General features: G+C 40.0%; 1 protein-coding gene across 6 annotated transcripts in view; it reads left to right on the forward strand.

Annotated features, from left to right (window-relative positions):
* Nucleotides 1-1,094: 1,094 nt before the first annotated feature.
* The window catches only part of Lrch2 (leucine rich repeats and calponin homology domain containing 2), a 95,157-nt gene continuing 80,864 nt past the window's right edge, over nt 1,095-15,387 (forward strand). For all 6 annotated transcript variants that reach the window (XM_075957380.1, XM_075957381.1, XM_075957382.1 and 3 more), the window contains exon 1: nt 1,095-1,470. In XM_075957380.1, the coding sequence (XP_075813495.1) occupies nt 1,095-1,470 (376 nt within the window). The remainder of the gene's footprint in view (nt 1,471-15,387) is intronic.

Here is a 15,387-nt window from a genome sequence, read left to right on the forward strand (position 1 = left end):
GCATTCTGGTTCTTTTCCCCAGACTTCATTGAGTATTAGTGAAAGGATTTGAACGACTCTTTGGGAGTGGAACAGATAGTGGAAACCAGAGCAGCAGCTTAAAGGGCTCACTACTTATCTGCCTAAATAGATTGGGTCAGATTATGGAGGCCCCAAGCTATCTCATAAATGACTTTCAGCTTTCCTTGGCCTCTACATTAAACATCTAAGTTGTAAGAAGGAACTCCTAAACCCCAAGATTGATTGGCTTCCAATTCCCAGCATTACATCGTCAGAATTCCATTTAAACCAAAACCTGTATTTCAAAAAATACTTTCTAAGATTGCTTGGTGATCAAAGCATTTTTATCATCCAATACTGACGTGATGAGAAGAAACTGGAGATATTTTGGAGTTCTTGGAACAACTTCAAAGAGTAAGAGAGCAGAATGTAGAAAGTTCTTCTTCCATGTTTGGAAGGCAGCACATTGGCTGAGACTCACAGTAAGGAGAAGCTCCCTTGAAAACATTTAAGCTCTTTTCCTACTTTGGGCTTCTAAAGGATAGCAGAATTCACGTACGCCTCATTCTCACTACTGAACTCATTTTTTCTCCCCAATGATTCTATTAACGTATTAGCATGGAAAGATGATTCCTGAGGCATTTGTTTCTTAGGCAGTTGCCCCCTAATCCTCCCAAGAGCTGTTTCTATACATCTTGAAAAGAGTTCTTTCATCCCCACTTCACATTTGTTTGTTTGTTTTTGTTTTGCAGAACAAGAAGAGGAAGCAATCTGAGAGATTTGGGGTCTGGGAAGGAGACAGAGTCCAAGCGACCTCTACTTAGCCTGGTGGTCTCTTCGCTAAGATTTTGGTACCCAAAACAGCGGACCCTGGATTTAGCATCCTTTCTTGGATCCTCGGTTTTCTTTAAACAAACAGTGGGCACATTTCAGCGTCTTCTCTGTGTGCACGACACCTCCTAGCCACTGGCCCTGGGTTTCTTCCCACCATCTCCCTGGCCCCCCCTCCCACCCCCAGCCTGCGCATGCGTCCTAAGAACCCCCTCCACTCGCGGCCCAGAGTATTGTCGGGGGCTATTCTCTCTCCCAGGAACATGGCGGCGAGTCAGGGAGGCGGTGGGAACAGTGGGGGCGGCGGCTGCGGTGGAGGTGGAAGTGGCGGTGGCGGTGGTGCGGCTGGAGGAGGAGGAGGTGGTGGAGGAGGAGGAGGAGGTGGCGGGGCCGGGGCGGGAGGAGGTGGTGGCTGTGGCGGGACCGTGGCGGTGCCCATCCCGGTACCGACTCTTTTCGGTCAGCCGTTCCCCAATGGGCCGCAGTGGCACCCGGGGAGCTTGCAGCCTCAGCACACAGTGAGGAGCCTGGATCGGGCCCTGGAGGAGGCGGGGAACTCTGGCATCCTGAGCCTCAGTGGCAGGAAACTCAGAGACTTCCCAGGCAGCGGCTATGACCTGACGGACACCACCCAAGCAGGTGACAGGCTGGGGGGAGGGGAAGCAGGGCCTGGAAGGAGGATGGGAGTGGGTGACTGCGTGGCTGCCTTGTTGGATTCTGCTGGGCCGGCGCGCAGGGGCGGCGGGAGTCCCGGAATCCTAGCAGCCTCCTCTGACTGTGAGGGGCAATGCAGGCAGCGGGAAAGAGGGGCGCCAGCAGCCCTGGGATGATGGAGAAGCTGGCTGGGATATTAGGGGCATTATTGTTAAAGAGTGTTGTACCCAGAGTGTTGCACCCAGACAGAAGGGACTTATTGACACCTTCCTTAATGCACTTCCTTCAACTCTTGGTCCTATCTTCCTCCACCTTAACCGTGAGTAGGTGGGAGGAGGTGAGGGGAGTTGGGAACAGACAATGCCGAAAAATCATAATCTCTACATATTCCTTGAAAGGCATTGGATAGTCCTTTTTAGAGTAAGGCTTGGTGTTTGTCTGTGTTCTTCTGGTCGATTTGTTTAATCATTTTAGGATATTTTTGTTTCCTTTTTATCTCATCTATGCCTTATAGAGTGACTTTTATTTTATTTTCATTTTCTTGGTGCTAAGAGGTGATGGTGGTTAGATTAGTGTTTGTTGCACTAGCAAATTAAATCATCAATCACTTAAGTGTTGATTACCGGGTGAAAGGTAGTCTATTTTTGAGTGTTGTTGGTTTGGATTTTTATAGCAGAAAGCTAAAAAATGTATGGGTATTTTTGAGAAAACAATTCCATTTCTTATGGGGTTGATGGTTAATGGATTGCCCTATACTGTGTTAGTCTTTGTTGTGGCTGGCATCTTGGTGGTGGTGCTGTGAATTCACTCTCCTTCTAAACCAGTGCTGCTTATTTTTATATTTGTTTAGGTTTGCTGAAAGTTTTTTCTCTTCATAATCTTTATTTTTATTTTTTGCTTTATGTGTCCCATCTACTCTGCTGAAATAAATTGTGCACCAAGATATTTGTATGGATGTAGTGATTTTGAAGCACCATAGTGAGAAGCAGTAAATATCCATATTTACAAACAAGACAATTTAAGTGCATTTGGTTTCTAGACATCAAATCAAGATATGTGTGCAGGCAGAAGACAGCAAAAGGAGGAAAAAAATCTAAAATTGAAGCTTCCTATGCAGTAATTCCCTCAGGCAGCATTTAAGGAACTATGAATGCAGAATCAATACTGGATTATGTATTATGGTAAACTGGTTTGAATGTTTACACCTTTACTCAGAACAGATTGCCCAACACTACTCACAGACTCATGGATAGATATTGGCAAGATATGCTCCTTGGTGTGTGCCTCAAAAGCCTCAAGAAAAAACATGGCTCCAGAATGTATCATTATAGTTTTTTTTCTTACTCCTCTTTATAACCCGTAAAGATTCCTTCTACCTGTGGGGCAAAGTTTAAGCATTTCCAGCTGTCACTGTCTGGCCCCAGGTTAATTTTTGCAACTGTATCTCACAAATGTTCCTACCTTCTTTTCTTCCAACTAAGTCAGCTTGCTGCCCCTCAAATAAATATTTTGTGTAATTCTGTCTCATCATTATATGAGGCTGTGTGCATGCATGAGATTTTCCCAAAAGCTGTTTCCATGATCGATACCAGTCTTCTGCTTCTTTGAATTCCCAGGGTGCTTATTGTCTCTACTACTTATTTGACAGTGCTGGCTTTATTTTCCTTTTCTATTGTGCCTTGCTCTCCCTGAGGATATGGAGTATACCTGTTCAGTGTTCCCATTCTATATTGCTTTTATTGTATCATGACGTTTTCACAAACATGACCATTATTTTATTCAGTTATAACCTGATGGGGAACTTTGTTGGCCAATCATCTTTAAGAGGTGGGCCTTAGTTAAGGCATGGCTTCGCTGGGACCCAAGGTAAAATGTGTACACCTCCAGGTGCTCTCTCTCTGCACCTTTTTCCGCGGGACATTGCTGTGCTTAGATTTCTTGTTTCCTGTTTCATGAGTTTTCCCCTTATAATAAATATTTATAATAAATAAAATATAATTGTTTTATCCTTAACTAGCCTGGTTATTTTAACAATAATCATTTGCTTTCCAAAGTTTTCCTTCAGTTGGTTTTCGAGGCAAGCTTCCGCACAACCCAGAACCATATTTGTTCTTGGTAAACAGTTACTCACCACAATCTTTTTGTGGTGGTGGTGTAGTGTTTTGCACATGCTATTCCAGAAATCTGCACACTCAGATCGTTCCCATTTTAATCTTTACTGCTGTCTGTATGGTATATCTTTTGGAGTGTGTACTTGTGCTTGTGTGTGCCAGTGCACATGTTTGTGAGGGTGCATAGGTAAATGTATACGTGAATGTGGAAGCCAGAGGTCAAACTAAGGTGCAATTCACTTTTTCTTGTCAGGGCCTATTGTTGCTCTGAGGTTGTCAAGTAGGCTAGGCTGGCTGGTTTGAGAACACTGAGAATCCCTCTATCTTCCTCTTTCTAGGACTGAGGTTACAAATAAACAACCATGCCCACGTATTTTCTTTCTTATGTAGAGTCTGGGGCTTGAATTTAGATATTCGTGCTTGCCTGACAAACATACTACCTAATGAGCAAGGTGTATTTTGCTCCTTTTCTTTTTCATTCTTTCTCCGTGGAATTCCTCTTTTGTGTGTGATACCCATTGCACAAACATGCACATAAGAAGGCAAGCACATGGGTTATCACGTGGTCATCTGAGGAGTACCTTGTGTATCAGTTCTTACCTTCCACCTTAAGGTAGGGTCTCCTGGCCTCTAATTTTTTTAGGCTAGCTGGCCATGAGCTCCCAGGGACTCTGCTGTCTCTTTCTCCATCTCTCTAAAGGAGTGCTGGGATTACAGATACCAGAGCTATCGTGTCTGTCCTTTACAGAGGTTCTGGAGATCTGGACTCCAGTTGTCATGCTGTTGACAAGACTTTACTCACTGTCATTTCCTCTGTTCTCCCCACCTACCTCTTTGATTCAGAGACTGTGTTTCCACTAGCAAGCCATTCACTTTGTGGCCTTGAACTTGAGATAATCCTTTTGACTCAAACTCACCTGATTATAGGCACTGTAGGATTTGTCAAAATAACTCAGCTTTATTATAAACTATAAGGCACACATGAGGGAGAATATGCATATTTTCTCTCTCTGAGTTTGGGTTCCTGCTTAATATTATGCTTTCTATGCCCATCTATTTTCCTGCAAATTTCCCTTTTCTGAACAGCTGATAACACCCTATTGTGTCTGTGCCATATTTTCATTATCTATTCATTTGTAATTGGACATCTAGGTTGGTTCATTTTTATTGCTATTGTAACTACAGCCCAATAGACATGAATGTGCACCTCCCTACATGGTACAGAGTCCTGTGAGTATATGCCGAGGAGTGGTATAGCTGGATCATGTGGTTAGCTTTTTGTTTTGATTTAATTCTTGAGAAAATTGTAAGCTAATCTCCATAATTGCTGTATTTATTTGATTTCTACCAGCAGTAAATAAGGATTGCTCCCCCCCCACACCTGTACTACCTACCTTGTTTTCTCCAACATTTGCCTTTAGATTTCTGGATATTAGTCATTCTGACTGGTGTAAGGTAAAGTCTTAAAGTAGTTTTAATTTGCAATGGCTACAGATGTTAAGAACTTTTTAAAATTACATGCTATTTATGTTTCTTTTTTGAAAAAGTGTCTGCTGATTTACTTAGCCTATTTGTTGATTCACAATTTTATTTCCTAGCTTATAGTGTGTATGTGTATATATGTTAACTGCTTAAGTATTGGTAGAGTTGTAACATTTAGAAAGGCAAGAAAGAGGCTAAAATTAAGTGATGAGAAAGGATGGAATTCAGGTAAAAGGACACATGAGTCATGAAAGAGGATATAAATACATTTTTCTTTCCTGGTTTCAAGTCAGTCATAGTTTTGTAATTTTTTTGTGGTTAACAAGTGAATAAAAATGTAATTGATAGCAAAAGGATAAAAGCCTAAGTGAAGCTCCATCGCTTCAAAATTGCCATTCCAAATTTATGGCAGCCTGTTCACTGAGATGAACAGGCTTTGGGACTGGGCAAGTGTTTGAGTGGCTTCCTTAGAGTAGCTGTGTTTTATCAAAAAATTATTTTTATTTCTGAGTTAATTAGAACAAAACGATTTATTTAAAGATAGAATAAAATGACAAAAAGAAAAGGAAAGCCAATCATTTAATATTTTTGCCATTCGAATATATGTTCTTATTGAGACCATGTCAAGATCAGGTAGAGTAAATAGATCTTGTGGTATTCGCTTTTTCATTTAGATGAGTATGTGTGTCACTTGTCCTTTTTTATCACAAAAAGTATCCATGAAGTATTTAGGAACAATAGTTTTGAAACAGATATCATGTTTATTTTATATAGATGAAAGTACACACCTCAGAAATGAAAACTGAGCATGTCTGAGGTTATACATGTACTCATACACAAGTATCTATGTACGAATACACACTATCTTCTTCAGAATAATTCTCTTTGGTGGCATTGTTACTATGTATTTACAATGACTCTTAGTGAGTAATGTTTCAGAACCAAACTGATTATTTAGACAAGCATGAGATGATTTATTGTATGGAGAAGAGACTTGAAGAAGAGAAAATAGCATAGATGTTATTCTCCTAATTAAGAGGGGTTGGAAAATGAGCTAAAAATAGCTGAAATGATATTCTGCTAATTAAATGGTGCTTGGAATATTGACTTAAGGGAAATCGACAAGTTTCAAAAGAAGAAGGGGGGAGGGTTTTTTCTGTCATTTTACTGTCCCTTTTACATGTTAAGATGAAATAGACCAGTGTTTCTTGCCTTGACTAGACATTAAAATCCTAAGGGAGGATTTTTTTTCAATTTTTTTTTTTTATGTCAAGACGTTACCCCAGACCAATTAAATCAGGGTCTCAGTGGCCAAGATACTTAAACAAAATCTTCTCAGGTGATTCCAGTGTACAATCAAGGTCATATAAATACTTTCTGTTTGAATGAATGAGAATGCAGGCAGAAATTTAGTGATTAAGGTTCAAAACCAAAGCTAGGAAGTGTTTAAGTTATAGTGCAGTGCTATTTTGTATCTGTTTATCATAGTGTATGATATGAGTTCACTGGGAACCTATAATTTTCTTGGAGATCCCTGGCTTAGAACTCATCCTATTTGTAATTTTGCACATGTTCCTAAACTTTGCAGCCACAAAGCTTTGCTGTCTATAACAGGTTTGCCAAGATTGGAGAGAAGAGAGCTGTTGGCAGAGTGTATCTTTGGTGTCTTTTTACAATTTCTCTGCATTTATGGTATCTGTTTTTTAGTTACCTCTCCGGTCCCTTGTCTCAGTTCTCTTTTCAACTTCAAGTAAACGTTCCTCCTTTACTAGGATGGAGCACGAAGCTCCATGGTTATGGCCAGCTCATGGTAAGACTACCATCTAAGAGGAGTTTGCACCCTTACTTGAAATCAGTTGGCAGCTTGTCCTCATGACCTCTTTCAGTATATCCTCTTTCTCATCTTTCATTCATAAAACAACAAATTACAATCCTAGAGAACCTAGACAACAATGAGGACCCTAAGAGAGACATACATGGATATAATCTACGTGGGAAATAGAAAAAGACAAGATCTCCTGAGTGAATTGGGAGCATGGAGACCTTGGGAGAGAGTTAAAGGGGAGGAGGGAAGAAGGGAGAAGAGCAGAGAAAAATGTAGAGCTAAATAAAAAATCAATAAAAAAAAACTTCACACCCACGAACAGATCTATAAAGACGGATTCAAAAGTCATCATCCTCTTCTAGGAAAATCCAGTTATTCTCTGTGTAATGTCTTCTTTCCAGTGCCCTGCTTAATAGACATGGTATGAGCTTTTTGGATACTATGATAATTTGTCACCTTAAAATGAATTTTTTGAGCCAGGCAGTGGTGGCACATGCCTTTAAACCCTGTACTGGGGAGATAGAGACAGGCAGATTTCTGAGTTTGAGGCCAACCTGGTCTACAGAGTGAGTTCCAGGATAGTCAGAGCTACACAGAGAAACCCTGTCTTGGAAAACAAAACAAACAAAAAGAATTTATTGGTTGTTGAAACAAATCTCAATCATTTTCACAGATCCTCTGTCACCAGTGATACAACTAAGGGGATGTGTTTGAGCCTACTTGCAGCTACTCTGTCTGATGCATTATACAGTAAATGTTATGTCCATGAGCAGTAGGTCTGTAAAACAGATTGAGAAATTCTTTTGCAAGATTGTGCTGTGTCCTGGATAATCACATGTTTTCCTGTAAACCAGGAATTGACTCTAGGATTTCCTACATGTGTTGGCTCACCTTTTCAACTGTAGGGTCTTTGATTGTAAAATGGGGCCAGATAAACACAACATCTGACTTGGTCTCATGGTTGAAGGTTCTGCTAGTACATTTACTGGAACAAGTTTGTGGTTTAATTTTTTGACCTGAATCAAATATCTTCCTTTCTTATGAAATGTCTTCTTGAAAAAATGGAATTTGAAACACATATTTAAGAGTTGGCTCATATTTTATGAGCTGTAGATTATATTTTTGAGCTGCAGAATCTTGAACTGATTTATTCTGGAACCAGTCTTACAGTGATCCCTTAATTGCGTTCTTTTGCAAATTTGCAATGTAAAATAAAATTTTAGCTAAAATTAAAAGGCTAATTAGTTGTTAAACTTATTCTCTTCGTGTAGCCCTTCATATGTAATTAATTACTCTATTTTATCCTAGCAAATAATCTTTTTTTAAATTTTTTTTATTATTATTGAGAAAAAAAATTTCCGCCTCCTCCCAGCCTCCCACTCCTCCCCCCTCCTCCGCTCCTCCCCCCTCCCCCCACTCATCTCCCCCTCCCCCTACTCCTCTCCCCCTCCCTCTCCAGTCTGAAGAGCAGTCAGGGTTCCCTGCCCTGTGGAAAGTCCAAAGTCCTTCCCCCTCCATCCTGGTCTAGGAAGGAGAACATCCAAACTGGCTAGGCTCCCACAAAGCCAGGACATGAAGTAGGATCAAAACCCAGTGCCATTACCCTTGGCTTCTCAGGAGCCCTCATTGTCCGCCATATTCAGAGAGTCCGGTTTTATCCCATGCTTTTTCAGTCCCAGTCCAGCTGGCCTTGGTGAGCTCCAATAGATCAGCCCCACTGTCTCCATGGGTGGGTGCACCCCTTGTGGTCCTGACTTCTTTGCTCATGTTCTCCCTCCTTCTGCTCCTCATTGGGACTTTGGGAGCTCAGTCCAGTGCTCCAGTGTGGGTCTCTGTCTCTATCTCCATCCATTGCCAGATGAAGGTTCTATGGTGATATGCAAAATATTCATCAGTATGGCTATAGGATAGGATCATTTCAGTTCCCTATGCTCAGCTGCCCCAGGAACTAACTGGAGACCTCGCCTTGGGCACCTGGAAGCCCCTCTAGGTCCAAGTCTCTTGCCAACCTTAAGATGGCTCCCTTAATTAAGATATGTGCTTCTCTGCTCCCCTATCCAACATTCCTTTATCCCAATCATCCCGTTGCCCCAAGTTCTCCCCATCCTACCCTTCTCACTTTTCTCTCCCCATCTCCCCTTACCCCCTCCCACCCCACCCTTAAGATCCCGATTTTTGCCTGGCAATCTTGTCTACTTCCCATACCCAGGAGGATAGCTATATGTTTTTCTTTGGGTTCACCTTCTTATCTAGCTTCTTTAGGATAACAAATTATAGACTCACTAACCTTTATTTATGGCAGGAACCCAATTATGAGTGAGTATATCCCTTGTTCATCTTTTTGGGTCTGGGTTACCTCACTGAGGATACTATTTTCTATTTCCATCCATTTGCATGCAAAATTTGAGAAGTCATTGTTTTTTACCGCTGAGTAGTACTCTAATGTGTATATATTCCACACTTTCTTCATCCATTCTTCCATTGAAGGACATCTAGGTTGTTTCCAGGTTCTGGCTATTACAAATAATGCTGCTATGAACATAGTTGAACAAATGCCCTTGTCATATGATCGGACATTTCTTGGGTATATTCCCAAGAGTGGTATTGCTGGGTCCAGGGGTAGATTGATCCCGATTTCCTGAGAAACCGAAACACTGCTTTCCAAAGTGGTTGCAAAAGTTTGCATTCCCACCAGCAATGAATGAGGGTACCCCTTCCTCCACAGCCTCTCCAGCAGAGGCTATCATTGGTGTTTTTGATTTTAGCCAATCTGACAGGTGTAAGATGATATCTCAAAGTTGTTTTGATTTGCATTTCCCTGATCGCTAAGGAGGTTGAGCATGACCTTAAGTGTCTTTTGGCCATTTGAACTTCTTCTGTTGAGAATTCTCTGTTCAGTTCAGTGCCCCATTTTTTAATTGGGTTAATTAGAATTTTAAAGTCTAGTTTCTTGAGTTCTTTATATATTTTGGAGATCAGACCTTTGTCTGTTGCGGGGTTGGTGAAGATCTTCTCCCAGTCAGTGGGTTGCCTTTGTGTCTTAGTGACAGTGTCCTTTGCTTTACAGAAGCTTCTCAGTTTCAGTAGGTCCCATTTTCAATGTTGCCCTGAATGTCTGTGCTTCTGGGGTTATACCTAAGAAGTGTTCACCTGTGCCCATCTGTTGTAGGGTATTTCCCACTTTCTCTTCTATCAGGTTCAGCGTGTTTGGACTGATATTGAGGTCTTTGATCCATTTGGACTTGAGTTTTGTGCATGGTGATAGATATGGGTCTATTTTCATTCTTCTACAGGTTGACATCCAGTTGTGCCAGCACCACATGTTGAAGATGCTTTCTTTCTTCCATTGTATACTTTTAGCTCCTTTATCAAAAATGAGGTGTTCATAGGTTTGTGGGTTAAAGTCTGGGTCTTCTATACGATTCCATTGGTCGACTTCTCTGTTTTTATACCAATACCAAGCTGTTTTCAATACTGTAGCTCTGTAGTAGGGTTTGAAGTCAGGGATGGTAATGCCTCCAGAAGTTCCTTTATTATATAAGACTGTTTTGGCTATCCTGGGTTTTTTGTTTTTCCATATAAAGTTGATTATTGTCCTCTCAAGATCTGTGAAGAATTTTGATGGGACCTTGGTGGGGATTGCATTGAATCTATAAATTGCCTTTGTTTGGTAGAATTGCCATTTTTACTATGTTGATCCTCTCAATCCAAGAGCAAGGGAGATCTTTCCACTTTCTGGTATCCTCTTCAATTTCTTTCTTCAATTCCTTAAAGTTCTTGTCAAATAGATCTTTCACTTCCTTGGTTAGAGTTACCCCAAGATATTTTATGCAAGAAAGAGAATTACAGGCCAATCTCACTCATGAACATCGATGCAAAAATTCTCAACAAAATACTGGCAAACCGTATCCATGAACACATTAGAAAAATTGTCCATTATGATCAAGTAGGCTTCATCCCAGAGATGCAGGGCTGGTTCAACATACGAAAATCTATCAATGTAATCCATCATATAAAGGAACTGAAAGAAAAAAAATCATATGATCATTTCATTAGATGCTGAAAAAGCTTTTGACAAAATTCAACATCCCTTTATGATAAAAGTCTTCGAGAGATTATGGATACAAGGGTCATACCTAAATATAATAAAAGCTATTTACAGCAAACCGACAGCTAACATCAAACTAAACGGAGAGAAACTCAAAGCCATCCCACTAAAATCAGGAACACGACAAGGCTGTCCACTCACTCCATACCTCTTCAATATAGTGCTTGAAGTTTTAGCAATAGCAATAAGACAACATAAGGGGATCAAGAGGATTCGAATTGGGAAGGAAAAGGTTAAACTTTCATTATTTGCAGATGATATGATAGTGTACATAAGCGACCCCAAAAACTCCACCAAAGAACTCCTAAAGCTGATAAATACCTTTAGTATTGTGGCAGGATACAAGATCAACTCCAAAAAATCAGTCGCCCTCCTATACACAAAGGATATGGAAGCAGAGAGGGAAATCAGAGAAGCAAATAATCTTTTGATATTGGTAGAATACATTGTAGTCTTTTTTCTCTTTACTCTCTGGGGAACCCGCCTTCCAGCTCCCAAATAAATTCACATGCAGAGACTTAATCTTTCTTATGAATGCTCTGCCTTAGTTTGGCTTGTTTCTTGCCAGCTTTTCTTATCCCATCTATCTTTTGCCTCTGGAATTTTACCTTTCTCTATTTCTATATATCTTTTTTTTCTTCTGACCCTGTGTTTGGCTGTTTTGCTGGGTAGCTGGGCCCCGATGTGCTCCTCCTTTCCTTGTTCCTCAATCTCCTCCCAGTTTTCTCCTTTTTTATACTCCCTGCCTGCCAGCCCCTACTATCTTTTCTCCTGCCTTGCTACTGGCCATTTAACTCTTTTTTAGACCATCAGGTCTTTTAGACAGGCAAAGTAAGGCAGTTTCACAGAGTTGAACCAATGCAACATAAAAGAATGCACCACAACTTTGCATGCTTAAACAAACTTTCCACAGCATAAACAAATGTAACACATTTTAAAATAGTATTCTACAACAATACGTAGTACTCCTTGTGTTTGACAGAGGTTCAGTGATTGCCAGGAGTGAATAGCAGAGCATTGGTTAGGATACATCATTAGCCCAGTTTTGTATGCACTATGATTGTTTTCTTCTTTTTATGGAATTGGTAATGCAAACATTAAAAAAATTACTTCTTGTGACAGTCAGTACTTAACTTCATGGATATCATCATTGTCTGTGTCATGCCATGTTTCACTTGCTTGCATAACCTTTCTTGCCTTTATATTTGAAAACTTTAGAACAGAATAAAAATCATTCTTAGAGCTTTAACTCTGGAAATATGCCCAGTAGACTAGAAAGAGACAAGTCTAGTGTGTATGTAGATATAAATCTGTAATCCTAGTGTTCTGAAGGCTAAGAGATTAATGTATTCTTTCTTCTTTTTTGAGGTTATACTATAATTACATGTCTCTCTTTCATTTCTTCCCTCTAAACCCTTCTCTCCTCTAAATTCACGGCCTCTTTTTTCACTTTTATTATTGCATGTATCTATGTATATGAATATATATATATATATTTGCAAATATAAGATATTCAATCCATATAATGTTACTTGTATGTGCAAGTGTCTCTGTGGGCACTTATATATGTGAATTAAGTTGTACCAAAGTCCATAAGAGCATGTCAAACCTCTTGGGGTTAGATCTGAACTAGAAAGCACAGGTGCTGGGAACCACACTTTGTCCCCTTCTGTAAGCACAGCAATCACCCTTAACTACTGATCCATCTCTCTACCCCAGGAAGTAATATTTTGAGCATATGGCTAACCTAGACTAAATAAGGGAACAATGTTAAAAGCAAAAAAAAAAGGAACATCTAGGGATCTAGGGATGTAGTTTAGTGTTAGACTGTTTGCTTAGGATGCATGAAGCCCTGTGTATGATTCTGGTACCACAAAACAAAAGTAGGCTATGTATTTGTAGTACAATATAAACACAGAAATCGATGATTGGTATATTGGGTGGAATATATTGCTTAAGGTTTAAGTTTTTACATTTCAATTTAGATTATAATTAGGGTTATCTAGAGGAAAAGAGCTGATAGAACCAATGAATATATCAATATACTTATATATAACATATTATATATAATAATCACATATATATTATTTATTGGAGTGGATTAAAGGATATTCTACAGCTAGATGAACAATGACTGTCTACAAACTGAAAGCCTAAGAATCCAGTACATGATGTGTGTGTTTAGACACACATGCCATAGCATGTGTGTGAAGTTCATGGGACAACTTTGTGGAGTAGGTTCTATCCTTCCACCTTTTCATGGGTTAAGGGAATCAAACAAAAGTCTCTAGACATGAGCACCTTACTCATGGAGCTACTTCATTTGTCCCATGTGTTTACTTTTAAATTAATTAATTCAGGCAATTTGAGCATAGTATCTGACATCTAAAGTGATGAGAAATTCAATTAAATAATTATGATATAAATTTTTATTTGAATGCTATAGAGAGTATACAATTCTAGAATATTTATGACTCTGGATTTCAGTTAAAAATGACTCTATTGATGATTTTGCATGTGGAGTCTAGACTTTTCCCATTTTTTTAAAAACAAAATACAGCAATCCTTAAGATAACTGGACTCTCTGAGCATGGCGAACAATGAGGGCTGATGAGAAGCCAAGGACAATGGCTCGGGGTTTTGTTCCTACTACATGTTCTGGCTTTGTGGGAGCCTAGCCAGTTTGGATGTTCACCTTCCTAGACATGGACGGAGGGGGGAGGACCTTGGACTTTCCACAGGGCAGGGAACCCTGACTGCTCTTTGGACTGGAGAGGGAAGGGGAGAGGAGTGGGGGGAGGGGGAGAAGGGTGGGAGGAGGGGGGGGGGGAATGGGAGGCTGGGGGTAGGCAGAAACTTTTTTTCTTTTTCTTTTCCTTTTCTCAATATATATCAGGAAAAAAAGAAAATATGAGGAGTTACATGGTTGGGTGCATTTATGCTTGTCTGTAATAAATTACATTTGCAGATGTTTGTGAAATAAAAAAAATGGTAAATTAGGGGTCGGAGAGATGGCTCAGCAGGCAAGAGAGCACTTGCTCTTCTTCCAGAGGATCTCTTTTCTGTTCCCACTACCTAAGTCTAGTAGCTCACAATCATCTATAACTCCAGAGGTATCTGTTGTTCTCCATTTGCGCTGACGTGCACGAGCATGCACACATGCAGATACACACCCACGCACACACACACACCACTACAAATTAAAAGTAGTAATTTAAGTTTAGCAACTTTTTTTCATCTATAGTGAGAATGCAAAAAAGGATTTGTAAAGGTTGTGAAGTTGCGGCTTTCAAAGACTTTATTGAATAGTCCCACAGAATAAGAATTCATACATATTACACAGGCTAGATTCTCAATATTGTTCTAAGTGTGTGTGTCGGGGAGGTGCTAATTCACCTTCATGGCATATTTTGAAGTGCCTCGAAACAGTTTTGATTTTAATAATTTGGGGGTATTGTGGGGTAGTGATAATATTAATTAGTGACTAGGGATGAGGGATACTGCCAAGCAGCTTTCGGTGAAAAGAACAAGCCCCCAATGAAGATTTTTTTCTATCCTAATACATCAGGGGTAACTATCATTTCAGAACTTTAAATTTGAAGAAGGTAAGTGCTGCAAATGAAACAATGTATATTACACGCTTAGAGGTTGGGATGACATTTGATTGGACTATTGGAACATCAAAGGGAGCTTTAGAAAGAATATGCAAGCTTGGCTTAGAAAGGGAATCACATCGCTCTGTGAAATGGGAGGGCACTCCCTGAGTATTGTCATCCCAGAATTTCCTCAAACTCAGCTTATCAGACTCCTCTTCCTGACTCTGAACCAACTCTTCACTCACATCAGGAATGCAGGGCTTATTCCTGTCTCTTCCCTTCCTCTCACCCTCTCTGCCAGTTGGAACCTGGTGACTATTCACCAGCACTTTCTGAATAGCTTTCAGATGTGTTTCCTTCCTGTCTGTTCTTACTGCCATTGTTGTTCAGGTTCCTCTCTTCCTCACCTTGAACTAGCTCTTCAACAGTTACTCACTGCTTCTTATCTGTCTGCCTTAGCTTTGCTTCTGTTTCGGTTTTTCCTTCTCCCTAGTTAGACTGTGCTTTGCATTGTGTAACTATGACTGTCAGTTGTTGCCAAAACACACTCAGCCTGTAGGTAGGCTGTTTTCTAACAAAACGTTTTCTTATTTTTGTTTCAAAGCTTAAACATATGAAACCCAATATTATATTATGTTTTCTTTAACTGTAGTACTTTTTATATTTTCTTTCCCAGTATTTAGTTGCTAAGATTTATTCAGTTTGCGTGTGTGTGTATCTGTAATTCATTCTTTTGGGTAGCTACACTATTATCTTTATTTTCTTTCTATCTGATGACTA

The sequence above is a fragment of the Microtus pennsylvanicus genome, chromosome X, assembly GCF_037038515.1.
Source record: "Microtus pennsylvanicus isolate mMicPen1 chromosome X, mMicPen1.hap1, whole genome shotgun sequence".
NCBI lineage: Eukaryota > Metazoa > Chordata > Mammalia > Rodentia > Cricetidae > Microtus > Microtus pennsylvanicus.